Source organism: Pichia membranifaciens (genome assembly GCF_001661235.1).
Source record: "Pichia membranifaciens NRRL Y-2026 unplaced genomic scaffold PICMEscaffold_4, whole genome shotgun sequence".
Classification (NCBI taxonomy): domain Eukaryota; kingdom Fungi; phylum Ascomycota; class Pichiomycetes; order Pichiales; family Pichiaceae; genus Pichia; species Pichia membranifaciens.
Window position 1 is genome coordinate 1,130,352 of NW_017566985.1, and position 22,962 is coordinate 1,153,313.

The following is a 22,962-nucleotide window of genomic DNA, read 5'->3' on the forward strand; positions in this document are numbered from 1 at the left end:
GATGCTCAACGGAAGACTGGATACCCGTGGCAGTAAGTACCCGTACTCCAGTCATGGAGCCCGAAATGTGACATCCGCAGGATAGACGCAGAAAGACAATACGGAGGCCCCATAGGCGATACAGAATAGATCTCGCACCGTCCCATTTCAAGGCTGTGCGGGTGTTGATCTTTTCCCTTCCTCTCTTTCTTCCTATGTTATGATGCGTTTAGACATAACGGCCTAGTACGCAGGCAGCGTTATATACTGTTTACAAGTCTACATACAGTCGCCAGCACCTAGTCGGCGCTCTTCTCCTTGAAAGCCGAGCTTCTCTTTGTGATTCTGGCCTTCTTGGCCCGCTTCTCCTTGCGTCCTCCATGTCTTTTCTTGCCCATGCCGCCCACGGTCTGTCCCTTCGTGGCACGGTCTCCCTCGATGACAACCTGGCCCAAAGTTCTACGGTCAATCTTACCTAGCTGTTTCGCCCGTCCGACGACCGTCTTCTGCTGGTCGTTCAACTTGGAAAACTTACTTCTCATCTTCTCGTTGTTACGCATAGGCTTCTTGCATCTGGTTATTCTCAAAGACCGCTTGCCCATCTTCTTGCCGTCGAGAAGGAGCGCCTTAGTGACATAGTTGGTATCGCTGAACTGGACAATGGCAAAGCCCTTGCCGAACGAAGTCTTTGGGTCTCTCACAATACGGACGTTGTCGATAACGTTGGTGGTGTCCTTCTTGTCCTCCTTGGCAATGAGCTTGTCGTTGAAGTACTTCCACAGTGACTCCTCTTTCTCCTGGAAATCCAAGTTCCCCACAAACACAGAAAGCTTGTTGTCTTTCTTCGTAGGGTGCGTCAAGTGGTCTACTCTGAGATGGTGGTCCTTGTACAGCACACCATTGAGCTTCAGCGCCTTCAGCGAGTCGTCCTTCTTCTTAAACACGACATAACTGTTCATAACATTCTCTAAGTCGACGTCCTTTGCAATAAAGGCGACCTTACGTGGCGCGTTCGAAGTAGAATGGATCGATCTGAACCGGATGGACTCGATGCTGCTCGTGTTTTCCGGCGTCTCGAGGAACTTATTTATGAACTGTTTGAAGTCTTTCGTGTCTCTCTTGCTGGACATGATCAACGACGGAACATTTCCAATGAATATCGTACGTTCAGCCTTCTCAAACTCCTTTTCCTTCAAATCCAGCACCTTGGCTGCGCTGGCTGCCCTTTCCGAAGCTTCACCCTCGGCTGGCGAATCTCCCTCCCCTGCTGCTTTTTCCTCCTGTTTTTTCTCAGCATCTTCATCGGCACTATTTTCCTTATCATCTTCGTCGTCATCCTCCTCGTCTTCTTCCTCGTCTTCGTCATCCTGTAGGAGCTTCTGCATGTACTTGTCCTCTAAACCAGGGTCCTCCTCGTCCTGCTCGTCAACGTCCATTCTGACGTCGCCGTTGTCTTTCTCAGCTGCCTGAGTTTTTTCCTCAACATCCTCGTCCTCTGCCTCCAATTCGGACTCCTCTTCGGACTCCTCATTCGTCCTCTGCTCCCGCTTCTCCTCTCTCTTTCTCTCCTTTCTCTCCTTCTTTCTCAACTGAACAATCGTTCTTTTTTTCTCAGACACAAGTTTCTCGTTGTCAATCACACTAGGCTTCGCAAACAATCCTCCAAACATTTTATCTTGATTTTCAATGTGCTTCTTGATTCTGTTCAGCACGATCCAGTACGTTAGCCTGACCTCTCTTCTGTATCCTTTTCCATGATAAAGTGGAAAATTAAAATTTTTTTTCTCTTGCAAAACCACCTCCTTCCCAAAACGGCAATCCGTCTAGGGTTCCGCCTGTGCACCGGCACCCCACTTATCGGTCTTGTGAGAATCGCCTTTTTCTACTGTGGTGGCTTGTTATCTCGGGCCTATTCTATATCTCCAGCTATTCTGCTGCCCCTGTTTCTTGTTTGCCCTCGGTATGTTCTTCTTCTTCCTTAGGGTCTCAGTGTTTTGCCAGTATTAAAATTAGAATAACCAAATCAGAGTATTGGACATTATGGGTCAAAACAGCTCCAAACTCTCAAAGGCAACGTATGTTGCCGCTACACCTTCGAACGACGCAGACGATGAGCTTATCTACAAGTTGCAGTCGCTCTTAACCACTGAAGGGTCCGACGAGGAGGCGGAAGACAAGGATGCTGATGATGATGATGGACTTCCACAGGATTTGAAGAACCCTATGGATGTGTCTGATTTGAAGGGGTGGAAAGATGAAATCTACTCGGACCCTGTCAAGAAGCTAGCCTTGAACTGTATGACAGGAAACGATATCGACAAGATCATCGCCAACACGCAGAAGATCAACGTTCATAATGTCGATCTTTTCAACAACACGGTCAAATTTGAGGGGCATCCGATCACCAACCAGAAGTCATCTGGTCGGTGCTGGTTGTTTGCATCTACCAACGTCTTCAAGGAGTTCATGAAATCGAAATATAACTTGGAAGATTTCGAATTTTCGCAGAATCATCTTTTCTTCTACGACAAGCTCGAGAAGTCTAACTGGTTTCTCAACAGAATTTTGGAGTCATACGATGAAGACATTGACTCGAGATATGTCCAGTTTTTGCTGCAATTGCCAGAGAACGACGGAGGCCAGTGGGATATGATTGTCAACTTGGTCAAAACGTACGGTTTGGTTCCAAAGGCAGTGTTCCCCGACTCTGCCTCGTCAATCAACTCTTCTCGCCTGAATTACTTTGTGAACAACAAGTTGCGTGAGTATGCAATGATTTTGAGAAACTTGAAGAGAGAACAGTTGGCCCAGTCCGAAAAGGGCGACTCGTTCAAGGTCGACATTGTAGCAATCAAGAAGAAGATGATGAAATCGATCCACACCATCTTAAGTCTCACCTTAGGAATTCCACCTGGACCAAATGATCCTATTGTTTGGGAGTATAAGGATAAGTTTGGCAACTACCACAGAATTGAGTCCACTCCTTTGGGTTTCTACAATGAGATCCTGGGCTTTAAAGCGGATGAGCACTTCTCCTTGATCAATGACCCTAGAAATACCGAAGGTCTATACACAGTAGACAAATTAGGAAACATTGAGGGAGGGAAGCCTGTTGAATATGTCAACACCTCAATCGACTATTTGAAGAAGGCTGCAATAGACATGATCAAGGCCAACACACCTGTTTTCTTTGGCTCCGATGTCGGCAAGTTCGAAGACGTCCAGAAGGGTCTTCTTGATGTGGGCTCTTGGGACTACGATCTTGGCTTTGGGGTCCAGATGGAATTGACCAAAAAGCAACGGTTATTGACAGGCTCTTCCCAGATGACTCACGCGATGGTACTCACCGGTGTCCATCTTATCGACGGCAAGCCTGTCAGATGGAAGGTGGAAAATTCTTGGGGTGAATACGGAGAGCACAAGGGATATTTTGTCATGACCGACGAATGGTTCGACGAATACGTTTTCCAGATTGTCACCAACGCCACTTTTGCAGGTCCAAAATTGACTAGTATCTGGCTATCCAAGAAATACAACGTCTTACCATACTATGATCCTATGGGAGCTTTGGCATGATGATGGTGATGATGATGATGATGATGATGATGATGAATATATTATTACTATTATTATTGTTATGATGAATGGATTGTGCGCTAAGTCCGATTTTTGGTTTTGTGTGTTGACTTTGTAGCTGCTATTAATTCGGCTAATTTACTAGATTGATTTATTGACCATTACTACTATTACCATTATTATATATATATACCTGAATATTTAAGTTGAGTTTATCTGATCGGTTAGATACCAATAACCTTTTTAAATACGTGCCTTCTGTTCTTGCCACCCTTTTTCCCCTTTTTGATACCCATGCCGACAATATCAGAAACCCCGTTAATTCCAGGAACATGTGGATGGTAAAAGTGGTATGGGTAATTCCCGTATGCACCATAGCTGGACACTGTCCAATCAACGCCAATGGTCTCCCAAACTGTAATTGGCACAATTTTAGGAATTTTACGCCCGTATAAGCACTGGTCCACCAACCACATTCCAACGATAAACTCATCACACGTCAGTGTACCATCATCAAAGAGGTTCCTATCAGTATCCAATAGATCACAAAGGCCGTCACTTCTCTTTCGATGCTGGTCCTGTGGTGCGATTGTCTGTACTTCTACTTGTCTGTCAGACTTCATGTCCGAATTCTGATCATCTTCTTGTTCTGGGGACTCTAAAATATCATCAATTTCATTTTCCTGTGTTTCTTTTGTTTTGATACTCACATCGGAACCGTTATACTCGGTGTTTTCTTCATGGTCGTCCTCGGGGTTAACGGTGATTGATATACGAGGGATAACGCCCTGGACCGGAGGTTGTTCTATTGGGGTATCATTTTTGGTATCTACTGCTTGGTCCAGGGTGAAGCCCTCTTTGAATATCGGATTCCCATCTGCATCTCTTGCCGTATCGTGTTCTTTGATTTGTGATACGTCGTTGTTTACTGTAGCTACGTCATCAACATCGACGTCAACGTCGGCATCAACATCGGCATCTTCCACAAGTAACCATTCTGTATCTCCATTGGATATGCTCTTGATCCAACGACGCTTACGGTCGTCCAATACCAAGCTCCACATCTTCTTCAAAGTTTCTTGATCAAGCCTGGAACGCTGCCAAATATCTCTAACCACTAAGCCATGAATTCTTTCAGAAGGCGTCGAATAAGTGTTGACAAAATCTGCGAGTGTTCTTTCCGGCTCAGAGGTGACCGAGTCGCCAACCTTGACTGTTTTCAGTTTGAACTGGTCAGTTAAACGGAGGTCCAGATTAATATACAGGCCTTTGTTGGCAGCAAAAACACCTTCATATCTCTTTTTCTCATCTGCGGTGACCGTGTTCAAGTTACCACGCTCGTGATTTTTCCACGGTTTATCTTCGTTGAATTCAGTTTTGCTCTTCTTGCTTCTACCAAAGCCACCCTTCTTATCGCCATTCCGCAGCGTGGTTCTGAAGACCAACTGTTGGGGCGGGACTGCTGTAGCTTGCTGGTATATGTTGCTACTGCTATTGTTGTTGTTATTCATCACCTTACTTGCTGACATGTTTGGATTGGAATAGAAATCTTCTGGCTGTAGTTGCTGATGTGAAAAGTAGTCTGTCGATCCATTAGGCGAGGCATACATGGTAGGAGCAGTCATTGGCTGGCTGAGTAGGTCGCTGGTTAAAGAGTTGGGTTCATTCACGCTCAACTGCTGTATCTGAGAGGGTAAAGTGGTCGTGGAGTTGGATAGCTGATGGTTGTACAACCTCTGAGACTTAATTTCATCCTTCAATGTCTTTGGGGTCAGGAAGTTTGTCAGTTTCTGGGATTTGGACAACGAGCGTCTGTGCAATTCTGGAGCAGGATACAGCTCGGACGAAGAATGGAAACCATTCTGGGCGGGTTGCGGAGTTGAGTTCGGACTGGAGTTTTTCGAATGTGGGTATGGGATGGAGACGTTTGACTGCACTGCATAGGAGTTGTTGTGTTGCAATGGGAATTGGAAAGGACTGGAGGTCGAGGCCATTTTATCCATGTCAAACGACTTGTTTGCCGCTGCCGCAGCTGCCGGGGTAGTGGTCGTAGTGCTCGATGGGTGAGTTGACGCTATGTCGGTGCTGGAGTTGAGGTTCTCGTTGGTGGGATCCCGAGACGGAGGCGGGGGTTTTCTAGGCAGGTTCCTGCCGTTATTTGACTGTGGCCGGGTATCTTCCCTCGTGTTCACGGAGGTCGTCGAGGCGGACGAGTGGTACCGTGGTATGGATGCGGTGCTTGTCTGCTGAGGGGACTTTCTCAGAGTGGAGTGGATCATCGAGTGGGTTGCCGTGGGAATGGGCTTGCGGACCAGCTTCGGCGAGGTTGTGTTGGAAATCAATGAGGAGGGGTTCATCTTGGCGATGGAGGCGGCTGCCGCGAGGGCTGTTGTGGACGATGAGTGGTTGAGGTCGTTCCACAGGCTCTTGTTGTTCTGCGAGGACGGCGAGAGGGTGGACGCCGACGAAGCCACCACGGACGACGCCGACGATGCCGGCAGCGGAGTCTGCGGCGACGCTATCTTCCGCTCCGGGGGCTGTCTGTAGTGGCGGTTGGTGGGTGACCGGCTCGAGGCGTCCACCTGCATCTCGCTCTGAGGGAAAGACGGCTGATCTGTGGCGAGTCGGGGCGTATACGGTTGCTTTCTTTGCCCTTGCGGTTGCACTTGCGACTGCGCTTGCGACTGCGACTGCGCTTGCTGCTGTTTTCGCCGTCTGTACACCGGAGTTGCGGCCGTGCTGGCCCCAGCGGAGCTGTCGTTCTTCCTCTGGTCCATCGAAAACGACATGGCTGCAGCCGCCATGGCGGCCTGGCTGCCTGGCGACTGCGCAGCATTGCCGCCGCCGGGGGCGGCGGCATCAGTGTAGTGGGACATGGTCATGCTGGCGGCTGGCTGGCAAACACGGTCCTCTGGCGCTGTGGCGACCCACCGAACGGCCTGATGGCGTCCCAGAGGTACTCCGAAGCTCAGCTTTTAGGGGACGAGCCAGACAATACGACGGCGTCTGAGCCTGGCGCAGCCAGGAAGGACGGCCCGTGTTGACGTTTTTCGGGGCGCGGAGCGGTGCACGGGCGCGCCAGACGAGGAAATTTTTTTTTTCGTCTTTCCTTTTCAAGAAAAAAGTTTTCCAGCTGTCCAGGAGACGGCGAAGAAGATAAGAAGAGAAGGAGAAAAGGAAAAAAGGAGAAAAGAAGAAAAGGAGAAGTGTTGTGAGCCATTGACAGATCAACAGCAGCAGCAGCATGGGATCGGAGCAGCCAGAGACGTATGCCACAGACAAAAAGACGCTGCCATTTTCGGAGCAGCACTATTTTTCGTCATATGACCACTTCGGGATCCACGAGGAGATGTTGAAGGACCGGGTGAGAACGCTGTCGTATCGGAACGCGATCATGAAGAACAAGCACCTGTTCAAGGACAAGATTGTGCTAGACGTCGGGTGCGGAACAGGGGTGTTGTCGATGTTTGCGGCGCAGGCGGGGGCCAAGCACGTGTTAGCGGTGGACATGTCGAACATCATCGAGATGGCGCAGAAGGTGATCGACGTGAACGGGTTCTCGGAGCGGATCACGCTCTTCCGCGGGAAGCTGGAGGACGTGAAGCTTCCGTACGACAAGGTGGACATCATCATCAGCGAGTGGATGGGCTACTTCTTGCTCTACGAGTCCATGTTGGACACGGTGTTGGTTGCGCGGGACATGTACCTCAAGGAGGGCGGCCTGCTCTTCCCGGACAAGGCCAGCATCCACGTGGCGATGATCGAGGACGAGGAGTACAAGAACGACAAGATCCACTTCTGGGAAGACCCGATGCAGCTCTACGGCTTCGACTACTCGCCCTTCGTCAAGATCGCCATGGTCGAGCCGCTCGTCGACACCGTCGACAACGGCGCCGTCGTCACCAGCCACTACAAGCTCATCGACTTCGACCTGAACACCGTCACCATCGAGCAGCTTGCCTTCCACCGCACCTTCAGGCTCAAGGCCACCCGGGACGACCGCGTCCACGCCCTGCTTGCCTGGTTCGACATCGACTTCCCCTCCGACACCCCGGAAAACGTCGTCTCCTTCTCCACCGGCGCCCACGCCACCTACACCCACTGGAAGCAGACCGTCTTCTACCTCGACCGCGTCCTCGACGTCAAGAAGGGCGAGGAGATCTCCGGCTCCCTCGCGTCCCGTCCGAACGAGTTCAACAACAGAGACTTGGACATCGAGCTTGAGTTCAACTTCCCTGCCAGCGGCCCGGACGACTCTCGCCGCACCACCGGCAAGTACAACTACTTCTTGCGTTGAGCCTTCTTTACCTACCCTACCTATCCTACCTATCTATCTTAAACTGTCTATTCACAACCTACCTGCTATCGGCACCCGGCCCGAAACGGCCTGCGGGAGAAAAAACGGGGCGCCCCGGCCCCCCACCCAGGCGCAGCAATGGCCTCGGGCCAGCCGCCGGCTGCCGCGAGATTAGCTTAACTGCCTCGACAGGTCGGGGCGGCAGCCGGAGGTTGCTCCACAGTTTGAAGAGATTGCAGGAGCAGCAGCTGCAGCAAGTGGTGGGCCGTATATAGCCCGCTGGTGGCCCCGTGGGAGAGCCAGAAGCAGAACTGCCCCGTTGCCTGCCCAGCACTGCGATGTCGAACGTCCGCCGGGCCTCCTTCTCCGTGTCCACGTCCACGTCCACCCCCCACTACAGCTCCGTGCCCTGTGCAGCCTCCTTTTCTCCCTTCACAGACAGGGACACAGAGACGGGCTCGAAACAGGCTTCATCTTGCTCCTCTGCTGCCGCACGGCGTCTGCCACCGCACTCGTCTTCGCTCTACTCAATAACCGTGATGGTGCTTGTTGCTGTTCTCTCCACGCTGGTGACGCTTATGTTCGCCCAGACAGTGCTGGCCCTGCCGCTGGGCAACCACTACATGCGCTACCTGTCGAGGGAGATTGCCCGGCTGAGTCACCAGAACCTCGGTCCGGACGAGTTCCGCTCGCACGCCGACCTGCTCGACCACCTTGAGCACGACTTCTACTCTGCCTCGGGCATCACGCACGACGTCTTTGTCAAGGGTGTCCACTCCCACAACGACTACTGGAGACGCCGCCCGCTTCTCGACGCGCTCTCTCTCGGCGTGCACTCGGTCGAGGCAGACATCTGGTACTTCCCGGATAACAACGACAACGACGTTTTTGTCGGCCACTCCAAAAAGGCCTTGCGCCAGGACCACCTGCTCGACTCGCTCTACCTCGACCAGCTCCACGCCATCCTCGCCGGCGCAAACAACAGGAACTCGACGGACGCCGTCGTCTCGGGCGCAGAAACGGCGACAGCGCCGGCAGGAGTGTGGGACACCGACTCCGGCCAAACGCTCTACTTCTTCATCGACTTCAAGACGGACGGTAACGTGCTCTTCGACGTCCTCTCGAAGAAGCTCGACCGCTTCAGGACCGAGAACTGGCTCAGCTGGTACAACACCTCCAGCAGCGAGTTCCACTGGGGGCCCATCACCGTCATCGGCACGGGAAACACCCCTCTCGACAGGGTCCTTGGCATGGGCGAACGCAGAGACATATTCTTCGACGGACCCTTGGACAAGCTCACCGACGCAGACGACCAGATCTACACGTTAGGTGTCAGCCCCATCGCCTCGGCGTCCCTCAAGGCCCTTGTTGGCTCCGTCAGCAGTTCCAACGGCCTCTCCGCAAGCCAACTCGACACAGCCCGCCAGCAGGTTGCTAGGGCGCACAAACTTGGCATCAAGACCAGAGTTTGGGACACTCCCTGGTGGCCCGTCAGCAAGAAGTACGCCGTCTGGAACCAGATAATCCAGGTGAATTCAGACTTCTTGAACGCCGACGACCTTGCTGACGCAGTGGCCTTCAGAAACTGATCCACTACCTTTTATAGACAAAAATCCTCTCTATACCCCTTCTTTTCCGTTTCCTTTTCCGTTTCCATTTCCGTTACCTTTCCGTTTCCCCTCCGTTTCCATTTCCTTCTCTTTTCCATTTACCCCGTCTATCGTTCTATTTACCCCGTCTATCGTTCTATTTAGCTCACACCAATGACACTCCCACACCACCAACGGTAATAGATGACGATCGCGGCTAGTCGCTGCACAACGGCAAGCACGCTGCAAGATTTGGCACTAGTGGGGCTATTTGGCAATTAGCGCGTTTATTAGTAGATAAAGTATAAAGTATATGGAGAAGAGAAAAAATAGGGCAGGAGCGCTGCAGCAAAGAGGGAAGGGGGAAGCCGAGAATGATAAAGAGAGAAGTGAAAGCCGAAATGAACAAGTTTTGGGATATACATGGGGGATCCACTGCACTTTCGACCGACGGGACTCCATTTCTGGCATAGTCTGTCTTCCGGTGCGGCACTATGTTCCAAGTAGTGACGCAGAAGACGACGATGGCAAAAAAGGAGACGAGGAGGACGAGGATAATGCAGGAATGTCAGGGGGACGTCAATCAGAAAGGAAAGTTACCTTGATACGTCGAAGCATCGATTGGTTTGTGGACGTCCCGCCTGTAAAAGTATTCGGCATCGTCGCCACCGGCCAGCGCAATGTTCCCTGCTGGGTTGTAGTTGCAGACGATGTAGGTTCCCCAGTAGCTTCCACAATCCTTGTATCCGCATCCGAGTTGGGTCGTTTCGGTCCATACCAATTGCGTGAAATGCCCTGTGTTTTCTCCGAAACCTGGGTCATCCCAGTTGTAGTTTTTGATTTCGTTGAACCATGCAGCAACGGCACCGGCGCTTTTGAAGTCGTAGCCCCGGGCCAAGTTCTCTCCGTAGGGGTTGCCCGAGTGTTCGAGATCGGCACCACACTGGTACTGATCGGCGTAGTTTTGTGCAACTTGAGCGATGTTGTCGTTCCAGGACAAAGGCGCTGTGTCTTGCATCAATCCTCTGAAGTAGTTGTGCTTTGCCAAGTATGCGTCGGCAAAGTTGAAAGAAGGTGGAGATGTTGGGACTGAGGTAGGATTATTATGGTTCAAAAGAGGCCTAGTAGATGTGGAGGTCTGTGACTCGGAGCTTGTGGTGCTCGTAGTGCTGCTGGTGCTGGTAGAGCTGGTGGTGCTGGTAGAGCTGGTAGTTGGGGTGGTGCTGGTAGAGCTGGTAGTTGGGGTGGTGCTGGTAGAGCTGGTGGTTGGGGTGGTGCTGGTAGAGCTGGTGGTGCTGGTGGTGCTGGTGGAGCTGGTAGTTGGGGTGGTGCTGGTGGTGCTGGTAGTTGGGGTGGTGGTGCTGGTGGAGCTGGTAGTTGGGGTGGTGCTGGTGGTGCTGGTAGTTGGGGTGGTGCTGGTAGAGCTGCTGGAGCTGGTAGTTGGTGTGGAGCTGCTGGAGCTGGAGCTTGTGGTCGAGTCTGCTGATACGCTAGAGGAGCTCGAGGTAGTTGAGGCTGAAGTTGAAGACTCGCTGGTTGGGCTGACCGTGCTCGAGCTTGAACTGGATGACTCGGCCAGACTGGAGCTTGACGAGCTAGTAACCTCTAGACTCGATGAAGATGAGCTTAGAGCTAACGAGCTGGACGAGCTGGCAGTTGCAGAGAAAGTTTGTGGAATGGTGACCTGCAGCGAGTTCGACGAGGCAGAAGACGACTCGCTCGAGCTTGACGACGAAGAGCTAGTTGCTGGGACGTTCGTGCCGGACGGGGAGTCCGAGGACGGAACTGCGTTTGGAAAGGGAAGGAATGTGGACGAGTACTCGGTGACGGTAGCAACGCCGGAGCAAACGGGTTGGAAGGCGGCAGGCGCTGCGTCCGCGGACGCCAAGGCGCAGACTATGCAGGATATCACAGACGTTGAAAGCTTCATTCTGGTGGTTTGTTCGGTTTGAACTAAAACGAGGGTTTGTAAGGAATGAAAAGAATGAAAAGAATGAAGTCTCTCTACTGAAATGGGTGTAAGTAGTTGGGGGAAGGTGAATGAGTGAATGTCTCTGTTCGATCAGCTAGGGTCGGTCGAGATGGTTGGTCGGAGTCGGGCCGCAGGAGCTATCACATGAAAACTAGCGCTTCTCTCTAGGCTCTGCTGTCAGAGGAATAACGGGACTAGGGAACCGTTCCAAATTTAAACTCTGGCCCGCCCCAAGCTACAAGAAACCAGCACTCCAACACCCCGTCCCAATGCAGTATACTTGCGAGCTAGTGGGGCTTGGCGTGGGTGGTTCGGCGAGTCTCCTCCACTCCCGGCCGGCCCTGCTGGAGTCCTGGGAGCCAGAACCAAACACGAAAAATAGCCCGGCCCTCAACAGCAACCTTCACCTTCTGCACCACGCGTTCCCAATGCGGCACCCAGCTGGCTCCCCCAGCACGCTGCCGGCCCCTAAAGACAATGCCTCCCCACGCTGTATCTCCGGCCAAGCCGCCTGCCAAAAACCAGTGCCTTCCCGATCGGGCAGCTTAACGTCCCTCGCTTCCGTGTTCCGGTCCAGCCACGCAGCACACTTGCGGGCAGATACGACGCCCATATTGCTCCCACAAATGTGCTGCATGCCGCCGTGCCCGCGCTGGTGCGGTTGTCCCCGGCAGCCCCCCGCAAGGAGGGCTACCAGCCGCGGAAGACCCGACGCGCTAGCAGAACGATCGCCAGACGCGCCGCGCTAGCGGTATTAGCTCAGAAAGTCTAACGGACGTGCAGCACTAGCGCGTTAAGTAGCAAGTGGCCGGGCAACTAGCACGGAAATGCCTGTAGGGTTTATGTCTCTATACGCGTCGTACATATGCACGGCCGGGGAGGAGGGGTGGGATCAAGCGTGTTCGTAGTGGTCGTCAATGGGGTTTGGTGGGTGTCGCAGCAGCTGCAAAGCACGGGAATCACCGAAGGAGGCACTGCGGATGTCGTCACGGTGATCGTGATTGTGAGGGTGGTCGTGATCGTGGTTGCCTCGCATGTAGCCACACGCAAAGTTGACGAGATACCACACGGAGAGCGCCACGAGGAGAAACAGCCGGTTCATGCCGCCGATACTGTCGAGCGTCTCGTTGATGAGGCGGCCAACAACCTGCATGGCGAGCTCGCTGTAGAAGACGGTGCGGATGTGGTTTGTGTTTCCTTCGCTCATGCAGATCCTCCACTCCAAACACTCGTCCTTCAACGCAGGAAGCTGTCCGTACTCATCGCACCGGTTCACGTAGTACTCCTCCACGCATTGTTCCTTCTGAAGGTTTTCTCTGATCATGAGCCGCTGGTACTCCACGCCAATGTCCCGCGTGACCTGTCTGACAGCAAGGTACGCAAACCCCAGCAGCAGCGAATAATTCAGCGTCTTCTTCACATACTCGAACAGCCGCAGACGTCGATCGCTGTCCTCGAGATTCTCATGGGCCCACAGTGCTTGCGGGTCGTCGAGCCCGTATCCGGGCCCCGGGCCAGCAATGATGTTGTAGAAATGGTTGTGAATAATCACGTTTTTGTCGTTCAGTTTCCCAATCGTGGTGTGCGTCTGAGGCGAGGAGTCCGCAACCACGCCTTCCCCTGGTTCATCCTCGCTGGCATCACGCCTCTGGTTGCCGGACCGGGCGGCACCAAGCATGTATCCTTGGGTCTCCGGTGCCAAGATCGTTCGTATGAGTGAAATGGAGTTGCCATTTGCTGTTTCAGATCCAGGTTCCTCGTCCACATCCTCGTTCTCGTCTCGGACGGCATCGGTCCCCTCCTCCGTGCTCTTTCTCCATCGCTCTCTGAGAGTGTTGCTTGTGTGATGTTGGGCAGCAGCACCTACCGCAGCCAACCCGTCTATCTCCTCCTCGGTATAGTCCTTCATGCTTATATCCTCGTCCGAAACAGAAACCGACATCGTCGCTGGATACGGTATCGGGTGTCCGGTATTATCCTCGCTCGTTCGCAGGTTCAGCTTGTGTGTCAACTCGTACAGCACCTCGTCGTCCATGAAATCCTCCTCCATTGCGATTTTTGCTCCAAGGACCTTCTGTTCAGTTCCACCTGTTGTCTTGCCATCCGGGGAAACATTACCACCGTACACATTGTATTCATGATCTGAATTTTTATTTTTTTTTCCCTTATTTCGCTACTTTCTATTTTCTATTTTTCAATTTTTTTATCTTGTACTTTTTTATTTAAGCACCACCGGTCTTCTTCTTTACACTAATATTTGTTCGAACTTGGGTTACCTTCACAAAAGCAGTGATAAGAAAATGGGGTCATCAAAACGGAAGAAGGAGAAAAAGAAGGATTTTGTCAAACCGAAGTTAAAGGTAGGGAAGACCGCTGCCAAGGCTAATAATTACACATCCACCGATTTCAAAGCGAAGAGAATCAACATCTCATCGTCTTCGAAACACCTGGTCTCTGGCTACTCGAACTCTTCCGCCGAATATTTGAAAAAGTTTTCAGTTGTGAGGAAAACGACAAGCAACTTGAACTCGAGAAAGGAAATTTTAGCTGAAATCTTAGAAACTTTGAAAAAAGACCCGTATCAAGAGACTCACCAGGTGCCGTTGGATGATTTAATCAAGATTTTGAGAACGTTGTTCCTAGACCAGTCGAAGAAGATACGTACGGATGCGAGAGAAATACTGGTTGAGCTTATTAAGCACCATAACAACTTGATTGTCTTGAACCATGACTCGCTTATGCTTTTCATATTTAGCGCCATGACGCATCTCAAGCCAACGATTCGACAAGACTCCGTATACACCTTAGGTGCCATTCTCGACGGTGGCGAAAGATTGAAAAAGCTTACTGTGGCGAACCACTGGGTTCGATTATGGAAAAACATTCTAATATTGATGAACTGGAAGAAGGAAAACAAATCTTATGTCGATTCCAACGATTTCAAGGACTACGATGGAATGAGACTGGAACAGCTGGGCTTTATAAACAGATTCCTTGAGGCGGGATGCTTTGAAGAGGCTGTAACTTCAGCCTCTGAAGATTCGACGCTTTCTGCTGTGCAGCAGCATGGCCTGCTGCATACTTATATGATAAAACCTAACATGGGAATGTTGTACCGAAATTTAAAACTTTTCGGCAATGTTAGTGTGGTATCGAATAATAACGCACCAAACGCTGCACAGACGGTGTCTACAGGGACAGCAAATCAAAATGACAGCGAAGATGAAAGTAATGATCTAGACGACACGATGTTATGCGAGGACATGAACGATCGAATCAAGGTGTTCATTGAAGGCTTTTATAACTCTGTTAAAAATGGACTTACAGATTTCACCAAAGTTGAAGACCCAAAGACTGTGCTTTTGTCGGAGAAATTGGTCAAGGTAGTGAACGAAGTCAAGAGCAGATACGACGAAATACTCGACTAAAATGCAAGGCATAACTTTTTTCTATAGTTTTGGCTTAAAAACTTTTATACTAATATACAATCATAGAGTTTATTTTTCTTGTTCTTGCACGGGCACTTTCGAGCTTGACTCCTCTGGAGCCCCGTCTGACTGAGAACCGGCATCTGTGTCTGACTCGGAGCTGGAATCATCATCTGAGGAAGACGAAGACGATGAGTCCTTGCTTGAGTCTGATTCTGAAGTGGTGTCCTCATTGGACTCGTCAGATGGCCCAGCATCTTCGGACCCCTCACGTATTATTTTCAGCGATGAATTGTCAGCAAGCTTCTCCTTGCTAATGTACACTGTAGGATACTCTAGCACCAAGCGGTTGTGAAATGCTTCTGAGAGCTTCAAGTCGGGGGATAACTCAACAAAGATGTTTCTCTGATCTAGGTCTTTGAGCAATATCGTGTAGCTCTCGGTCACCCCATCCTCATTAGTGGTGATCCACCCTTCGGGTATAAGACTTTTTAAAGTTGCCGTTTCATTCGACCTGTATCTGACGTATTTCTGCAGCATTTGCATCTGTGAGTCCACCAATAGCCACTCCACCGTCCACGACCAGTTATTTCCCTTTCCGGAGCTCTTGTTGCTCCTCCCTCTCTCCATGCCAAACGGTGCTTTCATCACTCTTACACCACGCTGTAGTATCCACGGCCTGGCGTTCTCCCCTTGCGTTTGGCTGAAATTTCGACGAGGTTGAGGTTTCCCACGTTTCTGCACCATAGATTTTAGATCTTGTTTTTTCCGCTTCGTCAACTCCAAAGACCGATTAACCTTTAGCAGAAAATTATAGTCACGCTGCACGTCCTCCATCTTCATCTCTTTCTTGTTAACATAAGAGTCTCTCGTCCCTAGGGAAGCGTCACTTAACCCTGAACACGACTTTTCAATCTTGTGCTTCTTAAAACAGTCCAAAGAGCATGTATGCTCGCTGCACCTCGGACAAGTGTATTTTGATTCGTGTTCCCGGCAAACCTCGCATTGTGCGTTTATTTTATTCATTACTGGGTGAAAATTCAGACAGTTTTGAAATGAGTTCTTGCTACAACCGTCACTTTTGTTTATAAAGTGGCCATGGAGTATGAGAAGAAGGGAAAAATCTGCAAAATCATGTTGAGCCCAGCCGCTGACGTAAGCGGCAGTATATTTTTCACACCTCTTTAGTTGACGCGTTAGGCGTTGAAGATGGAAGAGAATCCGAGCAAGAAGTAGTGATGTAGAGGACAAGAGAGGAGGAAAGTAGTACAGAGAAGTATTGCTTGGCAGCAGGCATTGGACAGTAAACACGAAACATTGGAATAATGGCTCTCTGGGCAGACAAATACAGGCCGAAGGCGTTGGCCAAACTTTCCTATCACGATGATATCACCGAACAGTTGTCGAAACTTGCAGATTCGGGTGCCAACTTCCCTCATTTGCTCGTATACGGGCCGTCTGGTGGCGGTAAGAAGACGCGTATTATGGCGATGCTGCGTCGATTATACGGTACAGGGTCTGTCGACAACTTGAAAGTTGACGTGAAGACCTTTGTGACATCCTCGAACAGGAAGCTAGAATTCAATGTCATATCGAGTCCGTGCCATATGGAGATCACGCCAAGCGACATGGGAAATAACGATCGTGTTGTCATCCAAGATCTTCTCAAGGAGGTTGGTCAAACCGAGGCTCTTGATTTCTCCGGACTTTTCCACATAGCGAAGAAGGAGAATGAGTCGAAGGAGAATGGCGGAGAAGAGAACGAGAAGTCGTCTTCTCCTCAGCGTAAATTCAAGGTTGTGATCATCAACGAGAGCGAGAAGTTGAGCAGGGATGCACAGGCTGCTTTGAGAAGAACCATGGAGAAGTTCAGCGCATCGATCAGACTGATTCTCATATGTGACACGACCTCGAACATCATTGACCCTATCAAATCGCGTACACTTGGGGTCAGGATAGGACTTCCTGGCAAGGATGCCATGAGACAGGTTTTTGAGAGCATCTTGAGCAACGAGGCGGATGCCAAGAGGAGTTTCCCAGAAGACTGGGATGAACGTGCTATTGTCTTTGACCACATCATCCAGGAGTGTGACGGCAACCTGAGGTTAGGCATCATGATGCTCGAGGCCATGTACATGAACCACGACTCCATCAACGTCCAGACGCCGGTCATCAAGCCGGACTGGCAGCTCGTCATTGAGAGTCTGGCCAAGGGGGTGCTGAAGGACAGATCTGTGGCCCGGTTGACCACTTGCCGGACGATACTCTACGAGTTGCTATCGCATGCAATTCCGGGGAAGTTGCTACTAGAAAAGTTGATGTTTTGTTTCATCAGGCTGGTAGACGACTACAGTGGGCTTCATCACTTAAACAAGTTGAAGACGGACATCGTGGACGCTGCCGCGTTGTTCGACGAGAGACTGACGCTAGGCAGTAAAGACATATTCCACCTCGAGGGTTTCATCACCAGGGTGATGGTGTTACTCGAGTCCGACTCCACCGGACAATAGCTCTTCAGAGGGCTTTATTCTCACGTGCTATGTGAGTATATATGTATGTATATGTACAGAAAAAAGTGGATTCGATCTACTTACGACCAGTAAACTTGGTGAATTCCGGAGACTTGGACTTCAGGAAGTTAGAAAACTCTCTAGTGGGGTTCTCCTTGGCCTCTTCGAGGTAGTTCACCTTGGCCTGTTCCTCGACGTAGGCAAACCCGGATCTTGCTGGAGTGTCCTTGTCGATGAACTCCCAAATACCAGGGAGCTTCTCGCAGGCTCTTCTCAAAGAGTCCTTCGCTGCGTGACGGTGCATGCCGTCAACCTCAAAAACAACCTTTCCCGTAGGTACTCTTGCCGCCCAGTGGTCAAATGGACCCTTACCCTTACCCATACGGGTTGCGTTACCCTTGATGCACACGGCGACGTTGGTGCACAACCGCTTCCACATGGTACCGTTACCCTTCTTCACGAACCTCGTCAAGACGTTATCCGCAGCCTGGAGCTGTGCCGCCGTGAGCCTCAAACCCTCACTCTTAAGACGCATGCCATACGTCCCAAACTCCAACGTCGTCCCCTTGATGGACCCACCGGTCCGCACAGAGACTCTCCCCTTCTGTTTCTTCATCACCTGCTTGTATCTTGGTGCAAGTTCATGGCCGTATCTCTTTGCCGAGGGTTGTGCCACCCTCGTGAACGGCGTAAAAAGTCTGGAAACTGACGCAAACATTTCGCCCTGATGCTGATGCTGTGGAAGCTGCTCTGTGATTCCTGTTGTGTATCTGATCACCTCTACTAGGCTTTCCAAAACCTCACTTTCGTTCCTGTATGGTCCTTCTTCATCTTCTCCTGGGACCAGTAAAGGACGAGCTCGCTCAACTTTCCTCGGGAACCTACCGGTGCACGGGCGCGCGGGGGACGTCAGGTCACCTCCTCGAGGACGTCTTTGAACATGAATCGGCAGAGACAGCGTTTTGAGCACGGGAAAGAAGTCTCCGGCTACGCGGAAGGGTTACACCGCCCCTCAGAGAGAGACACACGCATCCAGCATGGCAACTTTGGCAGCAGCAGCTCGTGCACACTGCGAAAGGGCTGTTTTCACTCCGGCCCGTGCGTTCAGTCGTTCCTCGCACAGAGCACTGGCTCAGGCACAATCATCTTTAAATGTGCTTGGCACAGAGTACAAGTCCGATGAGTGGACAAACGCCACACCACGGATCCTATCGCTTGTGGGCAGAGATTTGCACAAGAACAAGAACCACCCGATCGGGATTCTCCGCTCGTTGATTGAGAACAGGTTTGACGGTCTCGGCTACACAATGTACGGAGATATGAAGCCCAACGTCTCGGTGCATGAGAACTTCGACGTTTTGGGCTTCCCAGAGGACCATGTAGGCCGTTCCAAAAGCGACACGTACTACCTCAACAAAGACCATCTCTTGAGAACGCATACCTCTGCACACGAACACGAGTGCTTTCTCACATGCCAAACCCCAGGTTACTTCATCTGTGGAGATGTGTACAGAAGAGACGAGATTGACCGCACGCACTACCCTGTGTTCCACCAGATGGAGGGAGCCAGGGTGTGGAAAAGAGACGACTTCAAAAGCGAGGAGGAGCTTTTGGCGAAGATCCAAGCAGACATAGATGCCATCCCCAAGACGGATTTAATCGTCGAGGATGTTGGGTACGACCCGGTCGAGAACCCTAAGCAGGACTTCATGACTGACAGAGAGACCGATCTGGTGTCGCAGCACTTGAAGCGTACCATCGAGGTTTTGGTCGATGCCGTTTTCAACGAGGCAAAGTCGGCCGCCAAGCTTGCCGGTTCAACCGAGGAGTACTTGAACGAGCCTTTGAAGGTCAGATGGGTCGAAGCCTACTTCCCCTGGACAGCCCCTTCCTGGGAAATTGAGGTCTGGTGGAAGGGCGAGTGGTTGGAATGTTGTGGCTGTGGAGATGTGCGCAAGTTGGTGCTGGACAACTCGAAACTCGACAATTCCATTGCCTGGGCGTTCGGTATCGGTCTCGACCGTATCGCAATGCTATTGTTTGGCATTCCCGACATCAGACTCTTCTGGTCTCTTGACAAGAGGTTCATCAACCAGTTCAAGCAGAACCAAATCAGCATCTTCAAGCCGTACTCAAAGTACCCGGGTTCAGTCAGAGACATCTCCTTCTGGCTTCCCAAGGACGACGAAGGTCAGTACTTGAAGCTCCATGAAAATGACTTGATGGAGATTGTGCGTGAAAACGCCGGCGACCTTGTGGAAAGCGTCAAACTGGTGGACGAGTTCACGCACCCCAAGACTGGCAAACACTCCCAGACCTACCGTGTCAACTACCAGTCCATGGATCGTAACATCACCAACGATGAAGTCAACCTCATGAACGAAGAAACTCGTAAGGAGCTTGTCCAAAAGTACGGCGTTCAACTACGTTGAGCGTTGCGATGTTCCCACCCTAGATAAATCCTGTACATACACTGGTACACATGAATGCATGTGTACACCTATTTATATACTTTCTATGACTGACATAGATGAAATAGATTACGCTTCTTCCCCGGCATCTGGCCCTTTGCCCATTCCAAACGAGGAAATTAGTCCGAGGGGTGTGCGGTGGAGGAAATTCTTTCAATTTGTCAGAATCCGGTGCTTTGTATTCGGAATGGCCCTGTTGGTTGTAGCTATGGGACCGGAATACGGGAGACAGTCAAGATCTCGAAAGCTAATATTATACTCACAGAGCATGTCTGCCTGTGATATCATTATCCTATATGGTTCGGAAACCGGAACGGCCCAGGATTTTGCACATTCCTTGGCACACCGATGTCGTTATCTAAGTTTGAAACCGTTGGTCTGCAACATGGATTCGCTTGACCTGAAGCAACTTTTCGAGGTTTCCACATTGCTGCTGATCTGCTCAACAACAGGTCAAGGAGAGCTACCAAGAAACTGCCGGAAGTTCTTCAGATTCTTGATGCGTCGAAATTTGCCGCCAAATCTCCTAGAGCATTTAAAGTTTTCAACGTGTGGCTTGGGAGATTCTTCGTACGTGATGTATAACCTTGCAATCCGGAAGTTTCACGCTAGGCTGAAGCAATTAGGAGCCCAAGAGTTTGTTGAGAGAGCCGAATGCGACGAGCAATCGCCTGAGGGGCAAGAAGCCTTCTACGATTCCTGGGAGCGTTTGGTCTTCGACGCTTTGAAGAAAAAGTACTCGGGTAAAGTGAATGAGATCCCTGATAACGTCGTTCTCGCTCCTCTGCATCAAATAACCATTAAACAAGATGGATCCAAGAAGTTTTCCACGAGGCTAACTGCCTTAGAACGTCAGGACTCAGAAAAAAAATTGACCACGCTGAAAATAGATTCCTTAGATCGAATAACTGATCCTGAACATTTCCAAGAAGTTCTCCATGTCGTACTTTCGGATGCCACACAGTCTTTACAATATTTCGTTGGTGACACGGTGTCTCTGTATCCCGAGAATGATCCGAAAGACGTCCAGTCTTTTATCAATCTTCAAGGCTGGACCGATATATCTGATTACCCGCTAGCCATTAACTGTCCGGGTCACATGGTTCCAGAAGGCGGGTGGGTCAAAGACCTCACATTGAGATCGTTGCTCCAATACCATTTGGATATTGCATCGGTTCCTCCAAGATCGTTTTTCCAGATGGCTTGGCACTTTGCTTCGGATGAGCGGGAAATGGAAAAGTTGAAGGAGCTCGGTAAGGTGGAGGAGTCGGAACAGCTCTATAACTACGTCAATAGGCCTCATCGGTCGATACTAGAGGTAATTCAGGAATTTTTTTCGTTGAAAATTCCAATCGAACAGCTATTGGAAGTAATACCTCTCATCAAGCCCCGCCTTTTTAGCATATGCAACCTACCAAAACAAGGAACACTAGAGCTTGCAGTTGCCATTGTCGAGTATAGAACTATTATCCGCCGCGTCAGGAAAGGGTTGTGTACCAGTTGGCTGAAACGCCTGAACGTGAACGACAAGATCGTTGTATCCATCAACCAAAACAATCTCAAAATCCCTGATGCTGATATGGTCTTGGTCGGGCCTGGTACAGGCATTGCACCTGTTCGGGCCATTGTCCAGCTCAATGACAAGAGGATTAGAGACGGTAAAGACGGGCATAATTACTTATTATTCACAGGTCATAGATATAGAGAAAAAGATTATTTGTTTGGTCATGAATGGCCACATATGAAGGGTTTGAGGGTCATCGATAGTTTTTCTCGTCAAGCTGGCGGTTATGTTCAGGATACCATCTGGAAAAACAAGGATGATGTTGCTAAGATACTCAATAATGGCGGCGGGTTGTATTTGTGTGGAAGTTCAGGGAAAATGCCAACACAGGTAAGAATCACAGTGGAAGAAATACTTAAAGAGTCTAACAATTGGGATGTTGAGACAGTAAAAGCTGAACTGCTGAAGATGGAGAAAGAAAAGCGGTTTATACAAGAGACCTGGTGATTACTTGAATGTATATATTTTTATCTATAATTGTATCAGAAAAGTTTATCTGTTTAGAAGGTTACACGGTTATTTCATGAAGCCTGCTTTCAGCTTCCTCTTCTTCCCCTTCTTTCTCTTCGTCTTCTACATCTTCTTCGTCTTCCTCTTCAGAAAGTTCACTATTCCGGGCCATTTCGTCAGGACCAGGTACATCGATAACCAGAATGTTTTCCTCCTCAGATTGGTATCTATCGTCATCTTCTTCGCTCTCCTCTTCTTCACTATCTCCTTCTTCCTCTTGATGTTTGATGTTGGGGTTGCCCATCTCCCAAATATCTACTTCACTTTTCAGCTTCTTTCTTTCTTCTTTCTCTTTTTCAATCATCTCCAAAAACTCCTTCTCTGCATTCAAAACACTTTCTGAATCTGTGCATTCGGTATACATTTCAAGTAGTTCTTTATTAATTTTCAAAAAGTTTGGACCCCACTCGAAGTTCTGTAATAGCTCCAATGCCCAATCCTGGCGGCCCACTATAGCCAAACATGCAGCAATTGCTTCAACACAATTAAGTTTCATCGGACGTCCGTAATTGACAGGGTTTGCAGCCACAAAATACGGCAACAAACGTTCATATTTTCCACCTATTTTACCAAAAGGTACTTCCTCCAATCTAGCCCATGAACACTCGACAACTGCTATCCCAAACTGCTCAACTATTTCTCTATCATCAGGGCATACAACTCCCTTACCGTTAGGAGTAACAATGATTCCTTGAAATTTTTGCCCGATTCGTAAACTTTTGATAAGCCCTAACCTTTCTAGCTTTTTACCACTGCATCTCTTGGGATCACAGTGATCAAAGTCCCACATTGCAAGCTTGGTAGGAAAATTTGCCTGTCTTGTGACTGCAGAATACTTGGTTTCCTGTCTTCCTTTTGCATGATGCAAACGTTTGTGGTGACCATTTGAAGTTTTGTTACCACGTCTAGGCTCCTCCTTCTCCTTATTTTTCCCCTTACCCATTCCTTTTTCTTTGCAAGCTAGTCTTGTATATACGCTCAGTGATGATGGCTATCTGATAGTGCTAATATTATGGAAACATGGAAGCCCGGATGAAATAAAAAAAAATGTTTCTTCAAGGTACGT

The 22,962-nt window shown here is 50.0% G+C and overlaps 14 protein-coding genes across 14 annotated transcripts; 7 read left to right on the forward strand and 7 right to left on the reverse strand.

The window, feature by feature from the left end:
• Positions 1 to 170: 170 nt before the first annotated feature.
• Positions 171 to 1,709, reverse strand: PICMEDRAFT_17270 (hypothetical protein). The gene has a single exon (XM_019161528.1). It carries the CDS (start codon positions 1,647 to 1,649, stop codon positions 279 to 281), a length of 1,371 nt encoding a protein of 456 aa, XP_019017139.1. The 5' UTR covers positions 1,650 to 1,709; the 3' UTR covers positions 171 to 278.
• A 310-nt stretch (positions 1,710 to 2,019) lies between these two features.
• PICMEDRAFT_73502 (hypothetical protein) lies at positions 2,020 to 3,555 on the forward strand (the record flags this gene model as incomplete). Its single annotated transcript, XM_019164501.1, has 1 exon — positions 2,020 to 3,555. One exon carries the CDS (start codon positions 2,020 to 2,022, stop codon positions 3,553 to 3,555), a length of 1,536 nt encoding a protein of 511 aa, XP_019017140.1.
• A 224-nt stretch (positions 3,556 to 3,779) lies between these two features.
• PICMEDRAFT_12465 (hypothetical protein) lies at positions 3,780 to 6,437 on the reverse strand (the record flags this gene model as incomplete). The annotated part of the gene is made up of 1 exon (XM_019159930.1): positions 3,780 to 6,437. The coding sequence occupies one exon, from the start codon at positions 6,435 to 6,437 to the stop codon at positions 3,780 to 3,782; it is 2,658 nt and encodes an 885-aa protein (XP_019017141.1).
• Positions 6,438 to 6,799: 362 nt separating this feature from the next.
• On the forward strand, positions 6,800 to 7,852 carry PICMEDRAFT_73504 (hypothetical protein; the record flags this gene model as incomplete). Its single annotated transcript, XM_019164502.1, has 1 exon — positions 6,800 to 7,852. The coding sequence occupies one exon, from the start codon at positions 6,800 to 6,802 to the stop codon at positions 7,850 to 7,852; it is 1,053 nt and encodes a 350-aa protein (XP_019017142.1).
• Positions 7,853 to 8,475: 623 nt separating this feature from the next.
• PICMEDRAFT_34835 (hypothetical protein) lies at positions 8,476 to 9,441 on the forward strand (the record flags this gene model as incomplete). Its single annotated transcript, XM_019162908.1, has 1 exon — positions 8,476 to 9,441. The coding sequence occupies one exon, from the start codon at positions 8,476 to 8,478 to the stop codon at positions 9,439 to 9,441; it is 966 nt and encodes a 321-aa protein (XP_019017143.1).
• Positions 9,442 to 10,120: 679 nt separating this feature from the next.
• Positions 10,121 to 10,504, reverse strand: PICMEDRAFT_23486 (hypothetical protein; the record flags this gene model as incomplete). Its single annotated transcript, XM_019162309.1, has 1 exon — positions 10,121 to 10,504. A coding segment is annotated over one exon (384 nt), but the record flags the coding sequence as incomplete, so codon positions are not given.
• A 1,022-nt stretch (positions 10,505 to 11,526) lies between these two features.
• PICMEDRAFT_150994 (hypothetical protein) lies at positions 11,527 to 12,233 on the forward strand. The gene has a single exon (XM_019160668.1). The coding sequence runs from the start codon at positions 11,683 to 11,685 to the stop codon at positions 12,160 to 12,162; it is 480 nt and encodes a 159-aa protein (XP_019017145.1). The 5' UTR covers positions 11,527 to 11,682; the 3' UTR covers positions 12,163 to 12,233.
• On the reverse strand, positions 12,234 to 13,662 carry PICMEDRAFT_150993 (hypothetical protein). Its single transcript, XM_019160667.1, has one exon. The coding sequence runs from the start codon at positions 13,461 to 13,463 to the stop codon at positions 12,306 to 12,308; it is 1,158 nt and encodes a 385-aa protein (XP_019017146.1). The 5' UTR covers positions 13,464 to 13,662; the 3' UTR covers positions 12,234 to 12,305.
• Positions 13,663 to 13,675: 13 nt separating this feature from the next.
• PICMEDRAFT_17276 (hypothetical protein) lies at positions 13,676 to 15,105 on the forward strand. Its single transcript, XM_019161529.1, has one exon. It carries the CDS (start codon positions 13,714 to 13,716, stop codon positions 14,839 to 14,841), a length of 1,128 nt encoding a protein of 375 aa, XP_019017147.1. The 5' UTR covers positions 13,676 to 13,713; the 3' UTR covers positions 14,842 to 15,105.
• PICMEDRAFT_150991 (hypothetical protein) lies at positions 14,876 to 16,016 on the reverse strand. The gene has a single exon (XM_019160666.1). The coding sequence runs from the start codon at positions 15,865 to 15,867 to the stop codon at positions 14,911 to 14,913; it is 957 nt and encodes a 318-aa protein (XP_019017148.1). The 5' UTR covers positions 15,868 to 16,016; the 3' UTR covers positions 14,876 to 14,910.
• Positions 16,017 to 16,166: 150 nt separating this feature from the next.
• On the forward strand, positions 16,167 to 17,351 carry PICMEDRAFT_73510 (hypothetical protein; the record flags this gene model as incomplete). The annotated part of the gene is made up of 1 exon (XM_019164503.1): positions 16,167 to 17,351. One exon carries the CDS (start codon positions 16,167 to 16,169, stop codon positions 17,349 to 17,351), a length of 1,185 nt encoding a protein of 394 aa, XP_019017149.1.
• Positions 17,352 to 17,389: 38 nt separating this feature from the next.
• On the reverse strand, positions 17,390 to 18,189 carry PICMEDRAFT_150978 (hypothetical protein). Its single transcript, XM_019160662.1, has one exon. The coding sequence runs from the start codon at positions 18,067 to 18,069 to the stop codon at positions 17,428 to 17,430; it is 642 nt and encodes a 213-aa protein (XP_019017150.1). The 5' UTR covers positions 18,070 to 18,189; the 3' UTR covers positions 17,390 to 17,427.
• A 79-nt stretch (positions 18,190 to 18,268) lies between these two features.
• Positions 18,269 to 21,833, forward strand: PICMEDRAFT_53954 (hypothetical protein; the record flags this gene model as incomplete). Its single annotated transcript, XM_019163171.1, has 2 exons — positions 18,269 to 19,761; positions 20,051 to 21,833. The coding sequence occupies exons 1-2, from the start codon at positions 18,389 to 18,391 to the stop codon at positions 21,831 to 21,833; spliced, it is 3,156 nt and encodes a 1,051-aa protein (XP_019017151.1). The 5' UTR covers positions 18,269 to 18,388.
• Positions 21,834 to 21,863: 30 nt separating this feature from the next.
• On the reverse strand, positions 21,864 to 22,916 carry PICMEDRAFT_150985 (hypothetical protein). The gene has a single exon (XM_019160664.1). It carries the CDS (start codon positions 22,837 to 22,839, stop codon positions 21,895 to 21,897), a length of 945 nt encoding a protein of 314 aa, XP_019017152.1. The 5' UTR covers positions 22,840 to 22,916; the 3' UTR covers positions 21,864 to 21,894.
• Between the last annotated feature and the right edge of the window lie 46 nt (positions 22,917 to 22,962).

What these genes read in the sequence shown, in the direction of transcription:
- PICMEDRAFT_17270 (XM_019161528.1), bottom strand. Translation starts at nt 1,649, where the DNA reads ATGTTTGGAGGATTGTTTGCGAAGCCTAGTGTGATTGACAACGAGAAA.
- PICMEDRAFT_150994 (XM_019160668.1), top strand. Translation starts at nt 11,683, where the DNA reads ATGCAGTATACTTGCGAGCTAGTGGGGCTTGGCGTGGGTGGTTCGGCG.
- PICMEDRAFT_150993 (XM_019160667.1), bottom strand. Translation starts at nt 13,463, where the DNA reads ATGGAGGAGGATTTCATGGACGACGAGGTGCTGTACGAGTTGACACAC.
- PICMEDRAFT_17276 (XM_019161529.1), top strand. Translation starts at nt 13,714, where the DNA reads ATGGGGTCATCAAAACGGAAGAAGGAGAAAAAGAAGGATTTTGTCAAA.
- PICMEDRAFT_150991 (XM_019160666.1), bottom strand. Translation starts at nt 15,867, where the DNA reads ATGAATAAAATAAACGCACAATGCGAGGTTTGCCGGGAACACGAATCA.
- PICMEDRAFT_150978 (XM_019160662.1), bottom strand. Translation starts at nt 18,069, where the DNA reads ATGTTTGCGTCAGTTTCCAGACTTTTTACGCCGTTCACGAGGGTGGCA.
- PICMEDRAFT_150985 (XM_019160664.1), bottom strand. Translation starts at nt 22,839, where the DNA reads ATGGGTAAGGGGAAAAATAAGGAGAAGGAGGAGCCTAGACGTGGTAAC.